This window comes from Canis lupus, chromosome 36 (assembly GCF_011100685.1).
Source record: "Canis lupus familiaris isolate Mischka breed German Shepherd chromosome 36, alternate assembly UU_Cfam_GSD_1.0, whole genome shotgun sequence".
Lineage (NCBI taxonomy): Eukaryota > Metazoa > Chordata > Mammalia > Carnivora > Canidae > Canis > Canis lupus.
Window position 1 is genome coordinate 26,232,823 of NC_049257.1, and position 25,400 is coordinate 26,258,222.

At 44.1% G+C, this 25,400-nt stretch overlaps 1 protein-coding gene and 2 long non-coding RNA genes across 3 annotated transcripts in view; 1 reads left to right on the plus strand and 2 right to left on the minus strand.

Moving 5' to 3' along the window:
• Window positions 1-346: 346 nt before the first annotated feature.
• LOC119867799 lies at window positions 347-2,595 on the minus strand. Its single transcript, XR_005384518.1, has 3 exons — window positions 2,457-2,595; window positions 1,545-1,603; window positions 347-1,120 (listed from the first exon to the last, which is right to left on the minus strand). It is a non-coding gene; the product is annotated as an uncharacterized LOC119867799 (long non-coding RNA).
• Window positions 2,596-4,813: 2,218 nt separating this feature from the next.
• Window positions 4,814-25,400, minus strand: part of FRZB (frizzled related protein) — a 30,402-nt gene continuing 9,815 nt past the window's right edge. The window contains exons 3-6 of the mRNA XM_038584521.1: window positions 12,918-12,983; window positions 8,721-8,925; window positions 8,254-8,317; window positions 4,814-5,211 (exon numbers count right to left, since the gene is read on the minus strand). Coding sequence (XP_038440449.1) covers window positions 5,095-5,211; window positions 8,254-8,317; window positions 8,721-8,925; window positions 12,918-12,983 — 452 coding nt within the window. The 3' untranslated portion in view covers window positions 4,814-5,094. The remainder of the gene's footprint in view (window positions 5,212-8,253; window positions 8,318-8,720; window positions 8,926-12,917; window positions 12,984-25,400) is intronic.
• On the plus strand, window positions 20,147-25,361 carry LOC119867853. The gene is made up of 4 exons (XR_005384852.1): window positions 20,147-20,322; window positions 21,574-21,845; window positions 22,325-22,900; window positions 23,520-25,361. It is a non-coding gene; the product is annotated as an uncharacterized LOC119867853 (long non-coding RNA).

Genomic DNA, 25,400 nt, shown 5'->3' on the forward strand with positions numbered 1-25,400 from the left:
AACAAGACGGGAAGAGACAAATGTGCACAGACAAGACAATGAAGTCTTTGCAGGGGTACTATTTCCGAGCTTCGTGCTTTTTATTTTTTTTTTATTTTTTTATTTTTTAAATTTATTTATGATAGTCACAGAGAGAGAGAGAGGCGCAGAGACACAGGCAGAGGGAGAAGCAGGCTCCATGCACCGGGAGCCCGACGTGGGATTCGATCCCGGGTCTCCAGGATCACGCCCCGGGCCAAAGACAGGCGCCAAACCGCTGCGCCACCCAGGGATCCCTCGTGCTTCTTTTTAAAGCTTTGAGTTACACGTCACAGGGAAAGGGTTGTACAGTAGAGATTTTGTTTGTATTCATATGTTCTTTTGTCCAGTTAAGTAATAACTGTTTACCTCAAATTCTGTTAATACTAGCATAGGGATCCTATCTGAGAAGCCCTGATCCTTCCACTGCAGAGTCACCAAAAGAACATGGAAATAAAATGAGAGTAAACTAGATCGACTTCATTAGCTTATTTGCCATCCAGTATAGACAAGAAACACTTTGTTTTCTGTTTCACAGACTATTTACCATCTCAGAAGCTTCATGGATCACCCCGGCCTACCCTCGCTGATGCCCCAAATTTTCTTTTTTCTTTTTTTTTTTAAAGATTTTATTTATTTATTCATGAGAGACACATAGAGAGAGAGAAAGAGGGAGAGAGAGAGAGAGGCAGAGACACAAGCAGAGGGAGAAGCAGGGCCCATGCAGGGAGCCTGATGGGGGACTCGAACCCTGGACTCCAGGATCACGCTCTGGGCCGAAGGCAGGCGCTATACCACTGAGCCACCCAGGGATCCCCAGTGATGCCCCAAATTCTCCTAAGACCCAACCCTACAAGCCTATTCAATCCTATTTCATAATGTTAAGTGTGCGGAGGGGCTGCTGGCTCCTTGGAAGGGCAGCCCCGGCACTACGATGCCACTAAGAGATGGCCTTCCCTTCCACCGCCTGGAGATTGGTGGGAAGTTCCTTTCCACATTTGCTTTCATTGCTGACTTCGCCTCCACAGTCCATAGATCCCTTCCTTCTTCAGCTCCTCCTTGGGCTCTCAACACCCGCCGTTCAAGTGCAATAATGGTTGCACTTCCAAAAACAAACAAACAAGAAACAAAAAAGCCAGCTTTAGTTGTCTTTCAACGTGTTGAATTCCTGTCATAATAAAAATATTTAATGGAAGAAAAGCAGGAGGAATTAGGTCATGTAGAGGCTGGGGAGGACGCTGGCCATGCGAGGGCTTGGGGGAAGATCTGAGAGTGGGAAACAAGAGCTCCCCGTGGAAAGTAGCCAATCTGGTTTTATTTGGAGTAACTGTCAACTCTGAATTTCGCCTTTCCTCCTGACCTTGTTCAATACTATTAGCTCCATACTTCTCTCCAAATTCAAGGGAAAACAGAAACGTAGAGGGAAAAATACCATTTTTGTTTCTTCAAAGAATCACATATCTTTAAACTATTGATGCTAAACAAAACAATTAGTGCCAAAAGAATCGCTTTAATTGTTCATTTACCTGCTCATACTCGACAAGAATCATTCCATTAAAAAACTTTGATTTTCGGGCAGGGAAAACTGAAAAGCAAAAACGACAGCGCTTGGGATCAGAACTGGAACTCTATTACATGCACTTTCTGGCATTCAGTCAGTAGATCTCCATTGAAGAAAAAAATATCAGCACCCCACTCCAAGCCTGACACTATTTTTTTTTTTTTTTTACAATGTCAGGATGCCCTGATCTTTTTATCAGCAATTGCGATGGTGGGAAACATAAGTTGGGAAATAAAAATAAGAGGGTCTGAGGCCCAGCTCTGCTGCTTATGAAACTCTGCGTTCCCAGTCCTTGATTTCTTCATCCATAAAGTGGAAATAATACTTACTTGACAGCCCTTGCAGGATTACATGAGGTAACACACATACAGGTGTTTTCTATAAAGCTCTAGCCCCTGTTAGATATTATTACCCAAAGAGACAACTAAAAAAGACTTGACTGTACCATTTTTTCTTATTAATACAGCTGGGAACCATATTCCAAAACTCTATCAGTTGGATTTCAGTAACAGTATTAGAAATCTCTGTTTTAAAAAAATAATAATAATAAAAAAGAAATCTCTGTTTTGTCTCATTTTTACCATCTTCTTGAACACTTATATTACTTAAGTATTAAAACTCACAGTCTGCATAAACACCAGTCTTGAAATACTTATTTGTCATTTTACTTGTTGAAAAAATAATAGCAAGCAATTTCTTGCAGAAGGCAATAAGTAGTGCTATTTACTCACAGTGACTGTAATTTTTGTATTTGCCTTCTTAATACCTAACAGATGTGGAAAGCCGTGGACTTGTCCCACCCCACCCCCAAATGCTCAGTGCAACATATGGCACCGAATCAGGTTACACTCTCTATGTGACACAGTAAAATACTCACAAATCTGGGAAGAGAATCCAAGTTTGCTGCTATTTTCGTTTGTGCTGGCCTGCACAGCAGGCGCCGAACATTTTGGAGCTGTTACCTGGCTGGGGAAATTAAAATCCCAGAGGTGAACAAGGTGTTTCTAAGGAATTTATTTATTTTATTATTTTATTTTATTTTATTTTATTTTATTTTATTTTATTATTTTATTTTATTATTTTATTATTTTTTTATTTTTTTATTTTATTTTATTTATTTATTTTTTTTCAAGGGATTTGGTGTCTAAGGAATTTTAAATGAACTTTCCTGATCTGCAGGCTACCGACAAGGGTGCATATATATTACATGTTTAGTGGCTCTGGGAGTTAGCGCCCGGCCGAAGAGCCCTACAGAGGCGCCAAGAAGACGCACTTGCATTTTGGCGATTACGGAGGAGAACGGACTCTGCAGCCGGATTAGGAACCTGCCCGACCTGGGGACCGTCACCTCCTCGCCCGGGGAGGCCTGCACGGACTCGGGGTGCAGCTGCTGCGCCCCTCGGCCGGCGGGGACGTGGCCGAGGACACGGCTGGATCAAAAGCTGCAGTCCTCTGTTGGTTCTGAGTGTAGGTGTCCTGAGCGTAAACTGTGTCACACGTGCACGTGGAATCGAATTATTCCTGCGGCTGCTGCCTCCCGCCGCTCAGCAACACTGCAGGCGCTGGATACACCTGCGCCCTCGTGGGGCGTTGGAAGAGGTCCCTCACTTAGACTTCCTGGGGGGGCGGGTAAGCCACCAGGCCTGGGCGGTGGCTCAGGCCGCGACCCCACGGCCAGCTGCTCGGGGGGGGGGACACCACCTGCTGGCTTCTCCCCGCCCCCTTCCTCCCCCCCTTGCTCACCTGCTCTCTCAAAAAACGTCTCACTATGCTTTGGAGAGGGGAGGACGCCTTGTGGGTTCAAGAACCCCAGCCTTGGAGGTCTCCCGCCGTCCCCCCTTCTGGCCCTTCTGACCAAAGCAAACCTGAGAAGCGCAGGAATCAAGCAGGACCCACCACGCAGAACCACCTGGGCCCCCCTCCTGGGGATCCCAGGGGGCCGCTGGGGGCTGGGGGCACCCCGAGGATAGGCGCATCTGGCAAGGGAGGCACCTGCCAGGGCCCAGGGCGGGTGGAGGCGGGCGCCTCAGGTGGGCAGGTGGGGGGGTCCTCCGGGATTCCAGAAGCTGCGGGCCCGGGCATGAGCCGGCCGTCAGGGTGCCTGCTCCCTCTCAAGAGGGGGGACTTACAAGACATATTTGCTATTTGGGGGGCCGTTCCCGAACGCATGCCTCACTGCCCCCCAACGGCCCTTGTAGCCGAGGAAAGCGCAGCAGGGGGCTGCACACCTGTGCACACCTGGCCTGCTGTCCAGGCCCGAAGCTCAGAACCGTGGTTCTGCTGATGTCCCACAGGGAGGGGAGGGACTCTGCTGGGGGGAGGGGGAGAGCCGCGACAGCCGCCCCAGGTCCCCGGGGTGGGGGGTACACAGCTTGGCTGCTGCTGGCTCCAAGGTCCAACAACCTCCCCCCGATGACCAGGACTCCCTTTACTGGGCAGATTTCACCGAACATGAAACAGCACAAATCCAGGCGACAGGAGCACAGGCCTGCGATTGGGTCCAGCTCGGGTGGGAGTGCACACGCACGCAGGCACACGCACACTTCACCATCCTGCAAACCACAGCATCTTCTAGAGCTACGCATCTTTTAAAAGCAACACCGCGGTGCCCGTGCATGCATACTGCCTCTCCGGGTCAGCGCAGCAAGTCAAGGTTTATCTTAAAAGATTGGGGTGGGGGGAAGACTTACGCTGATGGGTTTAAGTCCAGGGAAGCGAATGTAACAGAGCTCCGCTGCTAACGGCAGAGGTCTCCTTCCAACTCACTTCCCTAGTGCTGATTAATACATTCAGAAGCAAACCAAGTGTATTGGCCAAAAGAAAAACGCTACTGGTAACACCCCAACGGCTCCCGGTTTCAGTTGTGCTTCTCAATCAGGCGAAATGTTCTCTCCCCAGCTACCAGCACTATTTATTTTGCTTCCTGCCAATCTTGCAAATAATTTATCTTGTGTGTCGTTTCCTCATAAATGCTTCCCGGTGCTTGATTGCTCTGCCTGTGCGGCGTCTGATTTCAAACTGCCATTTTACCTTTATAAACATTCAGAACTTTGAAGCGCGAGGAGAAGGCCCAAAAGGCATGTGAAAATGAGGCGACCGTAATTAGAGGAGCAGACTCCGTTTCACGGCGTACCTGGCCTTCTGCATGTGCCCCAGAAGTCTCCCTCTGCATCCGGGATTGCATCCCCAGTCTGGGTGCAGGACAGCAAATTCACATTTACTCCAGCAAAGAGCACCTGGTATCAACATGTTTAATTTATTATTATTATTGCAAAGAACAGTTTTCCCAGGATTAGTGAAACAGAATACATATATTTAAGGATCTGCACTCAGACCACAAAAAGAGAGAGAGAGAGAGAAACAGAAAACAGAGAAAATAGAAGTAATATCAGTAACCACATGATTTTTGTGGTAAAAAATAGAATATGGCGTGCAATAGTGCAATTTTCCTTTGCTGATCCAGCAACGCAAGTCTTAGTAGGAAGTCCACTGGTGTTCTTTCTGCATTTCAGGATTTAGTTGCGTGCTTGCCGGGGGTTGGCGTTCCTGCCAGACTTCTGACTCTGGGTGGAATCACTGTGGCTAGAATCACTTTTATTCAGTCCAAGATGACGGAGCTTCATGTCCCAGCGCTGTGAAATTCAAAACAGGAAATGGTCACGTGCACATATCACCAGGGTCATCATTACAATTATTCTAACAACTAAGCAAGGCCGCAAAGTCAGGTCTCAAAAGCATTTTCCAACAGCATAAGCCTTCGCTATCTCAGGGTAACAAAACTGGTGCTAAATGGACATGATTCTCTGATCATAAGAAGCGCAAAACTGGCCCCTCTGACGTATCAGTGATGTTTTCATATCAAACCTTCAACTCAAAATCTCCATGTCAAGTGATGACAAAAGAATCTATCAAAATCTGCAAGTATTTTTGCAAGTGACATACACAAATCTGGCACTTCACAGGTGACCAACAAATGGAAGCTTTGCACGGGGAATTCGAAGGGTTATTTTTCATCTTCTCTTATGACACATCAGAACACAGTCTTTTAAAACATATGGAATTTAAGCAGTGAAAAAAATAGAAATTTGGGGGGCAAATGGGATCTCTTAAAAACGTCTACCAAGTGGACCAATCACAACGGACAGGGTTCTGCACTCAAAGTTTTCCAAAGCAGACATCACCAGTATTTCTAATAACCACAATCAAGCTCACTGATAATTCATATTAACAATGCCAACAGTGTCCACATGTGAACTAATTAAAATTAAAAGGGAGTTATATTTTGAGTATCACAGCTAGTGAATAAGGACTACAGCTATACTTCTCAAATTTCAATAAATATAGAAATAACTGGAGATATTGTTAAAATTGCAGGTTCTTATTCAGTAGGTCTGGGATGGGGCCCAAGATTTTCACACCTAACAAGCTCCCAGGTGATGCCAGTGTGGCGGGTCCAGAGACCACACGTCGAGCAGCAAGGAGCTAATTTGGTCCAAAGGCCCAAATTCAAATCCAAATTCCATTGGTTACTGTGCAAAGTTTCTTGAACTTATTCAACCTCATTTTCATCATTAACACATTGGAATTAATTATAGAATATACTTAGAAGACAGTTGCGATGATTATCAAATAAAAAGTGTATAAAGGGCTTAGTACATAATAAATTATCATTTTTCAAATACTGTAAGGAATTCTTTATTTTAGCATACTCTATTCCACAATCTTACTGTTTTTCATATGAGAAAATAGTCTGATTCTCAGCTGCCCAAGGCAGACCAAATATTTTGATTTGAACAACCTGTTATGTCAGAGACTTAGGTAAACAACCATTTGTACAGCAAAATCATAAGAAGGTCTTTATTTCTAATTCTATTCACTGAGCAAAAAGAAAAAAATCAGCTGAAAAGGGAAATTCATATCTGAAAAAAAAAGTGTCCTCCATAAAACTTTTTGACATCCTCAAATTGACTAGAAAACTAAAGTAAAAATCGCAGTAATTCTAGCCAAAAGAGATTTTTCTACCCAAGATCTTTAGCCATGAGTATCTGCATGTGAATTAGAAATTGGGTTCACATCATGGGTTTAGTTCTTCCCTTTAACATGTTTAAATCCAGACTGAGAATATAAAGGATTTCACAACAACTCTGTGAGTAGAAAGCAATGGACACCGTATGTTTGCCTAAGAAACAGGATAAACAAGCCATGCGTCCTGGGTCTTTACATGATAGTCATTGTTTTGGTACCAAAAGAGAAGCAGCAAGCCTCGTTACATGCTTTGCAGCAGGGATGTTGAAAGGTCTTCCAACTGGTACAGGAATTTAGGACAAATTCCTGTTCTGCATTAGCAAGCAGAAAACCAAATTAAAAGAACAGTAAGAGATTCCAACGTACTGAAGAGCCACTTTTTAATAAATACCAAAGTAACTGAAAAGAGATACAAATGGACAATTCCCACAAGCCTGAACCCGAAATGCATCTCCCTTTTGACAAACACACTGGGGGCAGGGGGGAAGAACTTACTGAAGGATAGTTTCTCCCTGCAAAATAATAATGCCCTTTACATTTTTGTAGGTCACTTAGGCTCAAATGTGTCTGCTGTGTCAAGTGCCAGATGTAGAAGATAAACCGCCCAGGGGTGTTTAACTTACCCTGTAAATGTTTTCCAAGCCTTCAAACTCACCGAAGGAGGAGGATGTATTATGTTCGGTACAATTCCCACTCTTTCTTTCTCCCTCCCTGCCCACTACACACACACATGCGCGCGTGAGCACCCTTTTCAATTCTTGGCCATTCTACGCATACGTTCCTTTCTTTGAAACAGATTTGCTTCGTAGAGTAAAAAGAAATGAAACCCAACTTTCTACAGTAAGGTAATTTACTGTGATTTTTTAAAAAACGCATCACTTCCAGAATCTGAGAATAACTGGCTTAAAAATAAAGCTGCGCGACTGCTCTAAGGACCTAACTGAGCCAGGTCTCTTACACGCAGATGAATGTGGCTGCACCTCGTACAGAAGAACTGGGGTCTATGATTTGGGACACTGGCAGTTTCCTGCCCATCATCCATCTTCCCCTTCCTGACTCGCAGAACTGCAATCTGTTCAAAGAAGCAATATGCCCAGCTAAAGAAAAAAAAAAAAAAAAAAAACTACATTTGCCAGCCTCTCTTGCAGCTAGGGATGGATACGAGACTAAAACCTAACTATAAGTTGCCTTTGCGCCTCCCTTTTTTTCCTCCCTAAAACGTAGGTGCGATGCTGGAGGTGACCTCCAGGTGAACTTGAGCACGGCAGTGATATCCTTTCAAAGGGCAGAAGAGTAAGGCAGGAGGAGCCTGGAGCCCTGATGATAACGTGCAGCCACCCAACCAGGACTCGACTCCCCACAGCCAGATTTCTCGTTGCAAGAAATGAGACTATTGTGGTTAAATCTCTGATACGCTTACAGAGAATTCATTCCTCAAATTAAGTGGACATTAAAAACAAAGTCCAGGGGTGTCTGAGTAGCTCAGTCAGTTCAAAACAAACTCCATCCTTAGAATTTCACACACACACACAACACACACACACCCCTCAGGTTTTAGTATTTCTCCTAAAGGGCAACTCTTTCGTTTAAATGACAAATGGCTGATTTTCTCCTTTTATTTCTTTTATGAACACAAAGTACAGGCTTACCTTGACTTTTTTACCAAGTCGATCCTTCCATTTCTCAGCAATAGACCCTTCCACCAACAGTAATCTGTAATTTTTTAAAGAGAAGCAACCATTTTTGACAGGTTAAAACATGTTCTTTGAAATACAAGGAGTCATGGGTCAAAAAAGCTTTCCTGTTCATTGTAGGACAGCCAAGTTTTAGATTAGCAACCCTCAACAATTTACGAGTCACGGGCTCCTTTAAGAAGAAATGATGCAAAAAAAAAAAAAAAAAGAAATGATGCTATGATCTCTCCCCCCAGAAAAATGCACGCCCACAAACCGCACACCTACACTTTGCTACCCAATCCATGATAGTGAGGGACCCAACTGAAACCTAACTATCGTCCCCTAGCAGGTGGACAGGGCCCCAGGTCAGAACCGCAGAGTAAGAGGTCCGGAGAGATGCAGGAAAGAGAGGCAAGCATCCTGCACCAGGGAGCCACTACCTGGCACGCTCCTCATCCTCATAGCCCATGATGACGTACTCCTCGTTGACGCTGAGCGGAGGACACAGGCAGCCAGAGCTGGTGTACAGGTTAACGGTGTCCCTTGGAATGTTTACCAGGGAAGCCTTTAGAATCTCCTTCACCTCAATGACCACGGTCACATCATGGCACTTGGTCTTTATTTCTTTAACTTTAGCCCGAATGACTGGATAAGAGAAAATAAAGCTGAAATGGTAAAACGACACACAACAGATGCTCCATTCCAAAAAGACAAGTCGGCTTTCTCACGGTCGATGCGTGAAAGTCAACCAGGTATTTTTTTTTTTTTAAGATTTTATTTATTTATTCACGACAGACATAGAGAGGGGCAGAGACACAGGCAGAGGGAGAAGCAGGCTCCATGCAGGGAGCCCGACGTGGGACTCGATCCCAGGTCCCCAGGATCAGGCCCTGGGCTGAAGGCAGCGCCAAACCGCTGAGCCCCCCTGGGCTGCTCTAAGCAGGTGTTTCTGTCTTAGGTGGAGGGGAGTGGCACACGACACAACACACCTGCCCCTTTTACTGGTCAGCCCTGACCCCCTTCCAATTCGCGGGCACACACATATTCGTGCACACACACACACACACACACACGTGTGCACCTGTATCTCATTGTGAGAAATCCACTTAATCGAAAGTTGAGCGAATCTGATGTGATTTTCCTCCAAAATTTTATTTTGAATGTGTGCATATGTGCTTTCAGTTGCTGCCAAGAGGAATTTATATTAATTTCACGCTAGGTAAAGACCTGGTACTTAGATACGCTTTGTTTCCTTCCACTGCGTCCGCGGCACCATATACCTCTCCCGGTGGAGACCCTGGCACCCAACCTGGCTCACAAAAGCCAGCTTCACGTCTCCATACAAACTGTCTTAAAAGTACCAATTCAGCTGCAAAGTCAAAGTATTTGACTCAGAATCTAGAAAGTACAGTGCTGCTTCTACGCTGTATATTCTGTCCCTTGGAAAAGCCAGATTTTTTAGATTCCTCTTTCTGATAAATGAGCTTTCCTTTCTTTTTTTTTTTCTTTTTTTTTGGGGGGGGGGTGGGGGTGGGTGGTGCAAAAGCCTGCAAAGAGGTAAAAATGTCAACTAGCAAGAAGCTAGTGGCTTTTGCCCCAGCTCCCTAGTCCCATACCCAGGGATGTTATACAGAAAACTACACAATGCATACAAATGAATCCACTTTTTGAAAGCCTCTAAGCACATATCTGCATACTCCTTGCATCTGGGTGCCTTCCCACGGATTTTAGGGTCTTTTAGACTACAAAGGAATGGGGAAAAAGTACTCCATGAAAACATAAAGCCAGCTAATAAACCGTTTCCCCCGTCGATGCCCCAACCTCACGCAGAAATGTTCAGCGACATTCCATCAGTAGGACAGATGGTGGATAGAAATTAAGTTGCTGATTCTAAAAGCTTCAGGACAAAACCCCATTTTTGCTCCACAGGTATTTCAATTTCCAGAGAAAGCAGGAGCACTCCAGCGCACGGAAGAGCTCCAGCCAGCCGTCCCTGCGGGTGCTCCTGGGGAGCAAAGGAATCCCTTGTCTCTCAAGTCCGTATTTGAACAAGAAATAAGATGGCCCTTTTTGAAATGTCACTTGGGAGAACTGATGATAAATCGACAGCCCTGGCTGGCAGACATTTTTGGGTGTCCTGGTTTATGTAAATGTGCTTCACAGCTTCCATCAGCTCTCAGAGATTAGCAAACTGTGCAAATGTTCTCAAACTAATGATTTATTTACCCAGTGTGTCTACTATTTTCATTAGAAATTTTTAGCACATGTCCCCACTCCAAAATAAATATCCCTCTACAAGACTGACTTTATTATTCAAGTAATTTGGTTCAAACTCAAGAGCTTTTACTGAATTCATCTGAATGAAGCAGAGATTGTCTGAAGGATCTTACCCCCACCCCCACTTTGTTTTCTCATTCCACGCGGGCAGATACTAGTGACCAAAATCACCGTATTTTAGAGTTTGAATTGCATTTGCTTTTCAGAGTTCTTCCTTCCATTTAAGCATCTGAGTGCCCGCCTTCCCCCAAAGCAGCTGAGTAGGCAGCAGATGCGTGAACATCCTTCAACTGTGGGCAACCCGGTCATTATTTGGGTACGAGGAAGAAAGGATCTCCTTCCCATTGATTGTGAGCTGTATTTCATTTTACGCCGTAATATTCCCTCGGCTACCTTGTCAAAGATCTCCTCTTTCCCTGACTTGCAACCCAAGTATTAGTAGTATTTCGACTTTTAACCAAAATACGCAGCACCCACCGTCACAGCACTAAGAAAGTGAGACAGAGTGCAAACGGATAAGAGAAGAAAAATAAAGTCAACGAAATGTCCCTGAAATAACATTTTTATTATGCCTTTGTTTTTAGCATAACTATACTAAACGTTCACCTAACAGTTTTCAATCTTGAAGAACTAATCTCCTAAAAAAATCAAGAACCTCCATTCCCGTGATTTTTCACATCAGTTTTTAGAGGAATGGGTTCTCAGAGGAGCAGCCAGGCATTCGGCCTCTCAGGAAAACATGACCTTTCGACCTCGCACAGTGCATCCACCACCGGCTAAGAGAAATTGGATTCCTCTTAGGATGAGTGGTGAGCAAAAAATAAAAATTGATTCCATTGAAAAAAAAAAAAACTTGGGAAACCATTTATTTCAAAGAGATTTACTTACACTGAGAATTTCCTATTAAATACCTTCTAATACACAGTTTCATAGATATTAAAGATTATTCTTACGGAGTCTTACCGATTTCTCTCCTTCTGATTCCCCACAGTACAGAAATAGAAACAAATCTGTGCCATATGTCCTGCGTCCTCTAAAAGGAGGCACATAAATTCAATAATAAAATGCCCATTCTAATAATAAACTTTCCTTTAAGAATCTAATCGTCACGTTCATTCGTTGACTCAGCATCAACAGAGATAGTCCTGCAACCCTTTATCAATCTCATAGACATTAAGGGGGAAAAGTCACAATAAGATGCCTCTGGATGACAGCAAATGTTGACTTGTCCCTTACATTATCAGCTGGGAAATTCTGAGCCTTGCAAAGATAGTGGTAATTGGTATTTGTGAGTCTGAAGCCCGCCAGGGCCTAAAAGTATATTCTAAATAATTAAGAAAGGACAACCCAGGTTCAATAGTCAGTGATGGGACACCTGGGTGGCTCAGTGGGGGAGCTCTGCCTTGGGCTCAGGTCGTGATCCCGGGGTCCTGGGATCGAGTCCCGCCTGGGGTTTCCCCACAGGGAGCCCGCTTCTCCCTGTCAGTGTCTCTGCCTCTCTCTGTGTGTTTCTCATGAATAAATAAATAACACCGTTTTTTTAAATTATCCCTGATAAAATTAGGGTAGTACTACATCTCACGGGGCAGGTGTACAGGACGCACCCAGCACAGCACCTGGTGGGACAGGAGGCCTTGTCCCCCTCAGTGAAGCCTGCGGCTACATGTGGGTTGGTGGCTCTCCAGCTAAGGTTTCAACAGGAGGTCACTCTCCGGGGTCCAGCTAGAGCAACAAAGCCATTTCCTTCACTGCACACGAACACCTTCTGTCTGTGTCACCTTCCAACTGGGTCCCCACGTTCCAGCAGACAGATCGACGACGGAGACACCAGGTTGTGCTGTCAACCATCGGTCCCTCGAGCTGGGGGTTGACCCTTGCTCCCCTCTGCAGGCAACTCGCCCCGAGGCTCCAAGCTGGGCCAGGCCTTGGCCTCCGGGGGAAGGAGGGGCCCCCACCGCACCCACAGGGCACCAGGTGCCAGCCACGCTCACCCCCAGGCTTCAGAACCCAGCATGTGGGGCCCGGGACTCGGCCCTGCAGTGCCCTTCGGCCCAGGACGTGACCCGGGGTCGCGGGATCGGGTCGCCCCTCTGCCTCTGTCCCTCTCTGTGTGTCTCATGAATAAATACAGAAAAGTCTTTAGAAAAAAATAAACATAAAAAGTTAACTTTAAAAAATCAAGCATTTGTTAAGAATTCTGCCCGTGGGGGAATAAAAAAGACAGAATTTTGCCCAGGAGACATTTTAATTATTTGGCAGGGACGGGGCACTTGCGCTTAAAAGTTGTCCCTGTTTGGCCGTATTTTTAGATCGCTCTGCGCCCCCCCAGCGCCCCCCCAGCCCCGAGACGTCACCCTTACCGTAGTTGTAGTTGTTCCGGAAGTAGGTCTTCTGCGTGGCTCGGACAGGCTTACATTTGCAGCGCTCTGAAAAATACAACGTTTTTGGTTTGGGCCCAAAATGCAACCTGAGCTTTCTTTTTTATTCAATCACATTTTTTTTCTTGGTACGAGGAGCTGCAGCTGGGGGTGAGGGTGAGGCGGCTCCTAGCAGCGCCCTCTCCCCTCCATCACCCATCCTCCCCCATCCCCCCATCCTCCCCTACCCCAGCCCCCCATTCCCATCCTCCCCATCCCCCCAACCTCCCCATCCCCCTCCCCCCACCCCCATCCTTCCCCATCTTCCCCATCCCCCCATCCTCCCTATCCCCCATCCTCCCCATCCCCCCTCCCCACCCCCATCCTCCCCCATCCTCCCCATCCCCCCTCCCTACCCTCCCTCACCCTCATCCTCCCCATCCCCCTCCCCCATCCCCATCCTCCCTCTCCCCCCACCCCCATCCTCCCCCATCCTCCCCCATCCTCCCCATTCCCTCATCCTCCCCATTCCCCCTCCCCTATGACCCGGGCCGCGGCCCAGCGGGGTGAGGCGCCTGTAACCGGCGCCCGAGAAGGCTTCGTGAGCCGTGGATGACACCTGCTTACGTTTTGATGCAGAAAAAGGAAAAAAGAGCAGAAAAAGGGAAAAAAAAGCAAAGATTCTTTCCGAATCACAGGAAGCCAACACGAGAGGGGTCCTAAGTGCTTTCTGCCAGGACGCCCCGCAGAAGGGAGACGGCCCTGCAGGCCCGGCCGGCCGCCGTCCTCCCACCAAGGCCCGGCTTCCTCGCGGCTGAGCTTCGGGGGGCCCCTGCTTCCCGGCCACGGCCCCAGGCCCCTAAAGCTCCAGAACCCCTCCGACGGCAGCCAGCGGCCTCCCCCGGGCCCCGGGGCGCCAGGCCTGTCTCCCCCCCACACAGCAGCGCCCTTGCTGGGCACAGGACTCCTGACACGCGTGTCGGGGAAGAGATCTCGGACCCACCCCTGCGCCAGCCTCGTGCTGGTGCCCCGTGGAGACCAACGAGGGCGCTCCTGGGCAGGACACCTGCATGCCCACCTGTGCAGGACGGAAGCTCCCCCGCTCTCCGGCGCGGCCGCTCTACTCTGCACCGAAATGTCACGCGGTTTGAACGACATATTCTCTAACAGGTTAGGACACGGATTCCACGGGTCCTCCGTGCCGCTGAGCTCACCACCCCGCGGCCACCGCCCGCCGCCAGCTGCCACCAGAACACCGCTGACCAGGCTGGGGCTGCTGGCCTGTATCCCCGGGACTCATGTCACCGCGGGGAGCCGACACTGCTCACTCCCTTCATGCCTTTCGCCCATTCTCCGACCAGTTTCTTATCTGTACTTTTGGATCCATTTCTGCTTTTCTTTTGTTTGTTCGTTTGTTTGGTTTTCTGATTCCACATATAAGTGAAATCATATGGTAGTTGTCTTTCTCAGAGTCACGTGTTTCACTTAGCATCACACCCCCTGGGTCCATCCATGTTGTCATCAACGGCAAGATCTCAGTCTTTTTTTCGCTGAGTAATATTCCTGTGTGTGTGTGTGTGTGTGTGTGTGTGTGTGTGTGTGTACACGCACACACTACATCTTTATCCATTGATCTATCAGCGGACGCTTAGGTTGCCTCCCTATCTGGCTGTTATGAATAATGCTGCAACAAAGGGGTGCATATGCTTTTCAAATTAGTGTATTTGTTTTCCTTGGGTAAATACGAGTAATGGAATTACTGGATCATACAGGGTTTCTTTTTTTTTTTTTTTTTTCCCTAAGTAAGCCCTATGCCCGATGTGGGGCTTGAACTCACAACCCTGAGATCAGGATTTGCATGCTATAGTGACTGAGCCAGCCAGACACCCCTCTATTTTTAATTTTTTGAGGAACCTCCATACTATTTCCCACCATGGTTGTACCAATTTACATTCCCATGAACAGTTCACGACGGTTCCTTTTGATGGAAAGATATTCTGGAGATGAGACCATTTCTGAAGCTATAACTGCTATGGTCTTTGATTTCCAGATTATCCTCAGAGGGATTTGTGCTTCTCCATAATTTAAAAATAGATATTTGTCAAACATAATGTAGATAAATTATCGACATATTTGTAATTCTTTAGAAATTTGCTAATACGCTAATAAAAATTCTTGGCAGAACCATACCAAGTATCACTGGGCTGAGTTGAATATGGGGTTGTTGCCATAGGACTCTGCTTGAAGCATAAACAAAGCGATTCCATAACCTTCCCAAGCAGAGATTTTTCAAAAATTAGATCATAAAGTGATGTAGAAAGATTTCAAATCGGTATTCACATACCATATATACACAGAGCTGCACCATTTCCTGATAGCTAAGGAGCAAAGCAATTATATTCCTGGAACTAGATTTGACTTCTCTACGGCTCACTCGTTTCTGCTAGCCTCAGAGGTGGCGACGCCATGCCATACACGTGACCCTGGCCATGCCTCTATCCGTCGCTTTTGCTATAAGCAAACATCTGCCTAGGTAAAGTAACTAGTAGCTCAATAAAATAGCTGACTCAAAGGAGAAGTGGAAATTTATATCTACAAAGGGCTCAAATAGGGGAGGACTTCCTTTCACTTATTTATGCTAACTCAAGTCAAACATAATTATGATTATGTGTATTCATGAAAAATACATCTTAGATCGGTTCTTCTTCTAGAGTACATTTACTCACATCTACCTATATATCCCCAAAAGCCCAAAAACTAGGAAATTACAAAGAATCACGGAGGGATACGGTACACACATTGTTAGGTTTTTCGTACCTGCCACCCTAAGTCAGATTATAACAGCCTCCTTTTTTCTTCTTCTATTACTATGAGTAGTTGACTCCTCGGACTTTGTACGGAGCCAGTAATACTACCATCATTTCTACTTTGATTTGCTAATAACTCTTCTAGTAGTCTTCCTCTCCCGGCTTCCCAAACTGCACAAAGGTTTTATTTTCTTTTATTTTTTATTTTTTTATTTTCGCACAAAGGTTTTAAATTTTGGTTTCTACAGTGGCAAGATAAAATCTATTATTTACTGAGCTTTGCACAAAAACCCTTAGCGATTGATCTGCTTGCATTCCACTGCTGAGAAGCAAAGGTTGTAAAGGAAATGCCTTGAGGTTTTTATCTAAGGAATATGGAAAAGTCACAGGAGCTGGACGTGACAAAGAATTCTTCAAACGAGGGGAAGGTTTTAGACGAACAATTCATTCACCTCACGTCCAGGATTGAATAGAACGTCCGAGTTGCAGAAGAGCATCCTCATCATCCTCATCATCCTACATCCCACAGGCGTCCGCGGGCCCTGGTCGGCCGCTCTCCCAGAATCAGTGGTTTCCCCCTCCTCGGCTAATGAAAGTGAACACTGCTTCCTATCCTCGTACAAACACGAGTTTATCACCCTCACACAAATATTCATTTGCAAAATTAACGTGCCGGAGGTCCACAGAATCTGGTTTGCAACTCAGAGGAGATCCCCCCCGCCCCATGCACTGCAGCGCCCGAGCCTTAAACAGCCTCCTGAGCAATGAGGCGCCTTACAAACATAGTTCAGAGAGGAAAGTAATCACAAACTTCTTTATTTGAAATTTGGTTCAGAAAAATGGGCTCATTTACTGAAAACACATAATGATAATAGTCTTCCTAAAGAGTCATATGGTGGGGCCCCTGGGTGGCTCAGTGGTTGAGTGTCTCCTTCAGCCCAGGGTGTGACCCTGGGATCCTGGGTTCAAGTCCCGCATCGGGCTCCCTGCAGGGAGCCTGCTTCTCCCTCTGCCTGTATCTCTGCTTCTCTCGGTGTGTCTCTCATGAATAAATAAATAAAATCTTTAAAAAAAATAGTCACATAGTTTCATAAGAGCTAAAGAATTAGAAGTACCCAATACAACTATGAAATTCGATTATCAGTGGACCTTAGCTACTTGATGGAATCTGTTCAAGTTGATGCCTAATAAGGGTGACACTACTTTCTAACCTTGACCTTTCCTTGAAACGGACTACTGCTGGGTCTCATCCAGAGCCGGAGGACCCTAACGGACCTCCTTTGCCAGATTTCAAAACCCCTGTAGTTTTCAGGTACCATAACTTTGGAATACTACTCTCTATGAATTAGTATTTTTCTGATTTTTCTAGGAAGCAAACATCTTAGATCTGTGTGCAGGATCTATTGTCAGAAAGTACGTGGGGGTTAAAGAAAGTATAATCCTATTTGTTTTACAATTTCCAGTGTAATTCTTTCAAGATTGACTCATTCTAATCAGATTAGAGTTTAAGTAATTTTAATTTGTACCAAACGTATTATATGTTTTATATCTTGGCATTCGACCCTAGGAGCCCACTTGCCCCCTTCCTTCCATTTGAAAAAAACATAGGAGCAAACCACAAGTTTTAAAACAGACATAAAAAATTATTTTTTATAATTTGAATGTCTATATTCTTAACTATGACTTCTTTACGGAGATCCAGATCTGTATTTTTCACCACCTATAAGGCATGTCCATAAGCATGCCCTTAGGTAATTTTAGACATCTCCTTTATAGAAGTACTGGGAGAATTAGAGGAGAGAATACACATAAAATACCTATCACAGCACCTGGTATACCTGCCTCGTAACTGTCAGATTTAATCAAGATTCACTGGGATTTTTAATCCGTTATATATAAAGACCATTTAATGGGTAAGAGAAGCACTATTTTTTCCAGGGTCCCTTGTCACCCACTGAACCGTGGTGCCCACCAAACTCAGGCAATCAGGCTTCTCAACGGTGCCAGATTCTGCTGTTTTGGTCCAGGTGGACCAAGCTCATTTCTGTCCCCATGCAAGGAGTCCCTTCGAATTGTCATGTACGTATTCCAAATTTGAAGGATCAAGCTTAGCAAGCCAAAATGATCACATATGTGACCATTCTCATACGTATTAAAATGTAAGAGAATATGACAAAGTGATTAAGGGCCCATGGGTCTGCCTCCCAGCTCCATGCCTTTCCCATCGTGTGACCCTGGGCCGGTTACCTTCGGCAAAGCCTAGGTCTAAACGACGACTGTCTATCTACCACGTAGGGTTATTGTTAAGAATTTAAAGAATAATTCACTTAAACAATTTGGCGCAGAGCCTATTAGTGAGTAAATCATTCACTGAACGTTAGCTCTTAGCAGGAGTCATACATAAACAAACCAAAAAGATCTGAAGATATTTTATGCAAATTCAAGAGCGGTTGATGACGCAGAAGAGACGATTTTTCTAACAGAAAATCATCTGCAAGTTGGTGTAAAAATTAAAGTTTAGACTTAAAAGTTCACGTTTAAAGATAAAAATCTACTAGATTTTTTTTTCCCCTGGAGACAGAATATGTATTATACTTGGTTTTGGGGGGAACTATATGGAAAAAGGTAGAATTGAGAAATCACACTGGTATTACGGTCCCACAAGGGAACGTTACTCCACAAAATATAATGATACCCAGAAATGGATACATCTCAGAAACATTACCCCAAAACAAAAGTAGCCAGTCACAAAGGAATAGGTTCTATATGATTCCATTTACATGAATCTGAAGAACGGATACCAATGTAGGGTGACAAAAAACGACACCTGTGCTTGCCTCACAGTGGGGTGGGTGACTGGGCCCGGAGGGATCCTTAGGGTGCTAGAAATGCTCTCTATTTTGATCACGGTGAGAGCCACGTAGGCGTATACAGTTGCCAAAATTCAATGTGGCACACGCTTCATTATGCCTTTTATTGTAAGTGAGTTATATATCGAGAAAGTGCCAGGAACATACAAATTCATGAGACATTCCTTTCATTTTTCCATAAACTGAAGTGTGCCACGGCTTAGCAGCTGTTCATTACATGTTTAGAATAATTTTTATTTCCCAGTCGTATGCATAAGGCAAAGAATCTATTAGATTTCCTTTTGGATAAGAGCAGTATGTGCAGAAGGCGATGCAGCTGACTGGTGAACACAGGTAATGTAACGAGGCTTTAAAAAGCAAAAATAACCCTTGCTCAGTTTAGCCTACAAAACAAACCTCAAATGTTGTAATAAAGGTCTCTATTCATAGTAATTTGTACTTTGTAAAAGGGAACTGTTTAAGATTGAGGGGATTAAAAAAAATAAAATAAAAAGATTGAGGGGATTAACCCTGTATTAATAAGAAAAGGAAATTTAGTGTATTCCTTTAGGATTTATGCCTTCAGAAATTTTTAAATAAACTGTCCCTCACAACACTTCTGGATCTAAGAATCATTGGGGATGCACAAAATATGGGTAGTCCATGAGATCTGTCTACTTTCTCCCATGAGACTGGAAGTGTTATGGGGGAGCCTGATTCCCCCTCTCCCTCAGCCCCTTTCCCTGCTCCCTCTCCCCCTCCAGCACTCTCTCTCAAATAAATAAACAAAATCTTTTTTTAAAAAAAAAAGATCATCAGCCATCTATCTACCTCCCCCAGCCCCCAGGGGTGCAGTCACTGCTCACTCCCTCTTCCCAAGTCCTGGCCTTCGGGAGGCCTGGTAGGAGGAAGTGGCCCTTCTAAGGGCCAGTGGGGGGGGGGGAGGGACCAACAAACGGACTCTGAAGTTTCAATCCTGGGGACCTGAGAAAACAATGGTGCCACACATTTAAAAAAGAAAGTTGCCAGGAGGAAATCTGCGATACAAAGAGAGCCTTAATTATTAACGAGGCTGTATCTGAGGTACAGCCCGGTGACTCAGGGAGAGGTGTTTATCCAAGGAGAACTGCGGGCTCTGCCCCTGACAGAGATAAGACCCGGTCCGGGGAGTCAGGGGAGGGAGAGCTGAGCCCCTGTGGCCGGGCGCTCCAGGGGGAAGAAGCCCCCAGAAGGCGGGAGGAGCGGAGGCCTGCACTGGCTGGGGGGCTGGGGGGCAGGGGAAGCTCTGGTACAATTTGGCAAACAGCTCAAAGAGGAGAATGCTTAGGAATAAAAATGAGTCAAGTGTCAAAGAATTTAAAAAAAAAAAAGCGCCTCTACTTGGAAGCTACTGTGAATTTATAAATAGACCACTTTTTAATCCATCCTAATTTTTTCCCAATAAAGGGCAGGCATTGCACCCAAGTTAATTTAGCTGCCAGAATCAGTACACATGTGCACCCAAAGCAAAAAAAAAAAACAAAAAACCTAAATTCCTTCCCCAAATTAGGAGGAAGCCAAAGGGGAGGAAAGAAGTTTGGAGAAGGAGAGAGAGTGAATCTATACTACCCAAGCCGGGCATAGGCCACCCCAAGAGTGGGGAGCTGGGGCCGGCCTGGCAGGTGCAGGCAACTGGGAACCCAGTACTCAGCCACCCAGGGGAGTTTCTCTGAAGCACCCCTGAACAGGCAGGGAGAGGCCAGCGCAAACCAGGTGAGTGCCCACCTTACCCTGGGAACGCTGCTGATGTCTCCCGGATTTGAATATGTATCAGAAGGAAACCGAGAGTCAGTACAGTCTGATTTTATATCTTTGGAAACCAACCAGTAAAGTAATTCTGTTATGCTTATGTCAATTAGCTCATGTCAGAATTTGCCAGCGCTTTCTGCCCCCCCCCCCCGGAACTTTGTGTTTTTCAAATATAGGAATTCATAAACCAGTCACCATCACAAAGTGGGGAACTGAGAGAATTCTTTCAATACAAAATAGATCTTTTCATTGCACCCCTGGAGCACCTGCCTTAATCTTCGGTGTTGATTTGACAGACCAAATGACTCAGTGGAATAAAACTATAACTGTTTTTCCCCAAATTCCACGTTATGGAAACTAGAAGTGATGCACCCCTTAGTGGGACAGTGGGTTTACAAAATAAAACATACTCACAGATTGGAAGCTGTTCAGTCATTAGCTCAAAAAAAAAAAAAAAAAGAAGGAAGGAAGGAAGGTAAGAAAAGAAAATAATTATGAAGCTTCTAGGCAAAGAATAACTTAACTGGAATAAAAGAATTTCTTTTCCAAATTCCAGCAGAAACAGCTTAACACTTTTGAAAGTGGGGACATGTGGGTGACAGTGTTTTTGTATCTTCCTCATTCCTTGTTTCGTCAACCTCGGCTGCTCCATTTTTCCAAGGCATGAATTTCTGCGTGTGAATAATTTATATTTTCTTTGCAGAACATGTGAATATGTCAGTACATTTTTTTTTACAAGCAGAATGAGCTTGGTTTTGCCTGTTTGCTGGTTTGTTTTCATGGTTCCCATTATACCAGGGAACAGGAAAACATTGGTAAAAGAGGAACAGTCAACCCTAAACCCAGGAAACTACGTTCATTCCAGGTAGTTTTACACACTGAACTATTTTCATATATTATTTATAGTATTGTTGATGCCATCTTCCGTTTACACACTGAAGGGCTGTATTATTCTAACTATAACTTCTGGACCATTTGATAGCACACGCATGCAGTTGCCAAAAATGGTGACTTAGCCAACTGTACTATACAAATGAGCCTTGTGGTTTGTTTTGATCAAATATAAAGTAGGGGTGATCATTAAAATAGAACCATCACTGGACACCAATAATTTCCAGGTGATTTTATGACACTCCAAGAACATTCTCAACTGTATCAAGAAGGTAATGAAATCGTTCTAAATAAATCATTTTCACTCACTTACGTTTTTCACAGATAAATGTTTGTGGGACACCTCTGGCAGACATGGCCTCCGGTTGAACACCTGTCACTCTTAACAATATTCACTGGAAATCAACGGTGAAAACTGCTGCAGTCTAATGAAAATTGGTATTTCAAACTTATTTACAACTCCATAAAAGAAAAGTTCCACTTCCACATATAAGACACCTTACAAGGCAGAGGCACCTGAGTGCATTGACTGGATGTTGGCTCAGGTCACGATCTAAGGTCATTTCAATGGAATGATTCTTGTAGAGGATGAACAGGTAAATGAACAATTAAAGTGATTCTTTTGATATTAGTAGTTTGTTTAATTTAGCATTAATAGTTTCAAGGCATGTGATTCTTAGAAAGAAAAAAATGGTATTTTTCCTTCTACGTTTCTGTTTTCCCTTGACTTTGGAGAGAAGTATGGAGTTAATGGTATTTAACAAGGTCAGGAGAAAAGTCGAAATTCAAAGCTGATTTTTGATTAGTTACTACAAATAAAACCAGATTGACTACTTTCCACTGGGAAATCTTCTCATTCTTAGATCTTCCCTTAAGCCCTCCCACCACCAGCATCTTCTCCAGCCTCTATATGACCTAATTCCTCCTGCTTTTCTTCCATTAAATATTTTTATTTGGACAGGGATTCAACACATCGAAAGACAACTAAAGTTGGGTTTTTTTGGGTTTCTTTCTTTCTTTCTTTTTTTTTTTTGGAAGTGCAACCATTATTTGTTGTTTCCTCTTTGAATGGCAGGTGCTGAGAACTCAAGGAGATATGAAGAAGGAATGGATGTGTGGACTGTGGAGGCAAAGTCAGCAATGAAAGCAAATGTAGAAAGGAACTTCCCACTAATCTCAAGGCCGTAGAGGGGAAGGACTCTCTCTCTCTCTCTCTCTCTCTCTCAATCAATCTTAAAGAAAAAAAGACACCTTACAAGGCAGGATGCAGAGACCCAAATCAGTGCAAATTACTAGAGGAACGTGAAATGAAAAGGTATATAGTAATTAATTGTAGTTATAACATTCTTATAAGAGCAAATACAGCATTAATCATAAAAATAAAAACTAGAAACGACCTAAATATTCCAAGAACATTAGAATAACATGTGGTATATTCATATGATAAAATACTATACAGCACTGAAAATTCAGAAGAACTACTATACACTGGGTAATGAAGAGCAAAGGAAGGCACACCCTATATATATGTTCATAAAAGATCAAAATTAATAGATGTTATTGGAATTTCTGCTAGTAGTTACCCTTGGAGAAAAAGGATGGAAGCAGTGATTTGGAAGAGGTACAAGGAGGCTTCTGGAGTGCTGTCACGGTATGTATCTTGATCTGTGTGGTGGTTACACAAGAATGTTTACTTTGTGACAAGTCACTGAGCTACGTGCTTATGACATGTTTTTTGCACATATGTCATACTTCATTTGAATGCTTATTTTAGGAAAGACGGAGTAACTAGATGCCACCATGTCTCTCCCCCTGAACACAGTTACAGAATACGTGAAGCAACTACTTAAGCACTCGGCTAGTAAAAGCAGGAGATTGGGAAAGAAGACTAATACTATCAAAGTGGCAATAGGTTCATCAATTTTTCCCTCTCTGGTCTCCTCAGGCCTAGTTTCAACACAGCCCATAGCCTGTAAGCGGGCATAATGCAGCAGAGTCCTTCAGGAGAGGCCCTCTAGCTAAGAATCAAAAGCAGGTGGGACACCTGGGGGGCTCAGCAGTTGAGTATCTGGCTTCCGCTCAGGTCATGATCCCAGGGTCCTGAAATTGAGTCCCACATTGGGCTCCCTGCGAAAAATCTGCTTCTCCCTCTGCCAATGTCTCTGCCTCTCTCTGTCTCTCATGAATAAATAAATAAAATCTAAAAAAAAAAAAAAAAGAATCAAAAGTAGGAAAAGCGTCTTCTAACACCCCATTCTCTTGTATTCCAGCCCTCAAGCAATCCTGGGGCAGTGCTGACAACAGCTGCACCAAGGGAAGCCCTCAGAATCCTAAACTGCTGATGTTGGAGAACCTTCTCTTCTGATTAGATATGTAGTATCAAGAGATTGGGGGAAAAAAAAATGAGATTGGGGCAAAGTTCCATTGCGTTGTCCTCCCACCATCTGGCCTCAGATGCAGTCAGTCACAGAGTGGGATAAGTAAAGCTCCAGCTTTCCAGCCAAAGGACCAAAAAGAAGAGCCCCCAAGGAACTGAAAAGTACTGAGAAGACCACAGAGAGGGAAGAACTTAGAAATAAAAAATCCATAAAATTGTTTATGAACTGGTAGGTTCACCCCTGGGTATATATGAATCTGACACGAAACAGTATACTATAGACTTTGAAAACTAAGCCATGCGGTAGGTCACTGCCCTGATCTCACACTGGCCACTGGGCAGGATACACATGGGATGGACCTGAAAGGCATTGCAAAGACTGAGAATGGAACTGGTACTGAAATCACAATTCACAGAAGACAAGTCAGAATTTGCTGCTTTAACCCAGCAGGATCAACTCCTGCTAAAACAAAAATATCAACATTCTTCATAGAACTTTAAATAAGAACCAAATTTCTTAGAATATAATAATCAAAATGACCAGGATGCAATCAATTATTCTGCACATGAAGAACTAGAAAAATCTCAGAATGTATGGGGAAAAGAAATCAGATGACACAAATGTTAAAGGTATCCAACAATAATTTCAAGGCAGCTTTTATAAAAATTCTCCAAAAAGTAATAGTGAAAACTCTTGAAATGAATGGAAAGATAGAAAGTCTCAACAAAGAAATACAAGATACAAGGGAAGAACCAAGTAGAAATTTTGAATGCTGAAAACTCCAATAACTGAAATTAAAAATTCACTGGATGGGCTCAATAGCAGAACAGACATGATTGAGGAAAGAGTCAATGAACTTGAAAACAGACCAAGAGACGTTATATAATCTGAACAAACAGAAAAGGTTGGGGAGGGAAATGAACAGAGCCTCTGAGACTTGTGGGACAACAACAAAAGCTCTACCATTCACATCATCATAGACTTGGAAATAGAAGAGAATGTGTTATAAAAATAAGTATTTGAAGAAATGGTTGCTGAAAGCTTCCCTAATTTGACAAATGCTAGAATTTATAGATTCAAAAAACACAGTTAACTCTAAACAGGATAATCCCAAAGAAACCAAATGTCCAGACATAGCACAATCCAACTGCTAAAAACTAAAGACCAAGAAAAAGTCTTGAAAGCAACCAGAGAAAACTGATGCATTATATACAGGGAAAAATGATTCGAATGACAACCAATTTCCCATGAGAAACGCGGAGGACAGAAGTAAGTGGAATAACTTTTTAAAGCACTGGATGAACTAGCCAACCCAGAAGTCTATATCCAGTGGAAAATGTCCTTCAGGAATGAAGGTGAAAGACACTTTCAGAGAAAGGAAAACTAAGAGAATTATTGCCACCAGAACTGCTCTAAAAGAAGTGTTAAAGGATGCTCCTCAGGCAGAAGGAATACTAGAAAATGGGGAAAACAACAGAAGTTAAAAACATCTGGGTAAACACAGTAAGCTATTCTCCTATTGAGTTGCTTAAAACATTTTTAAAGTCAGGGCACCCGGCTGGCTCTGCTAGGTAAGCATCCGACTCTTGGTTTTGCTCAGGTCATGATCTCAGGGTCATGAAATCAAGCCATGCAATGGGCTCCATGCTCAACTAGGAGTCTGTGTGAGATTCGGTCTCTCCCTCTCCTCCCTCTGCCCCTCCCCCCCACCATCTCTCTCTCTCTCTCTCTCTCTCTCTCTCTCAAAATAAATAAATAAATCTTTTTAAAAAA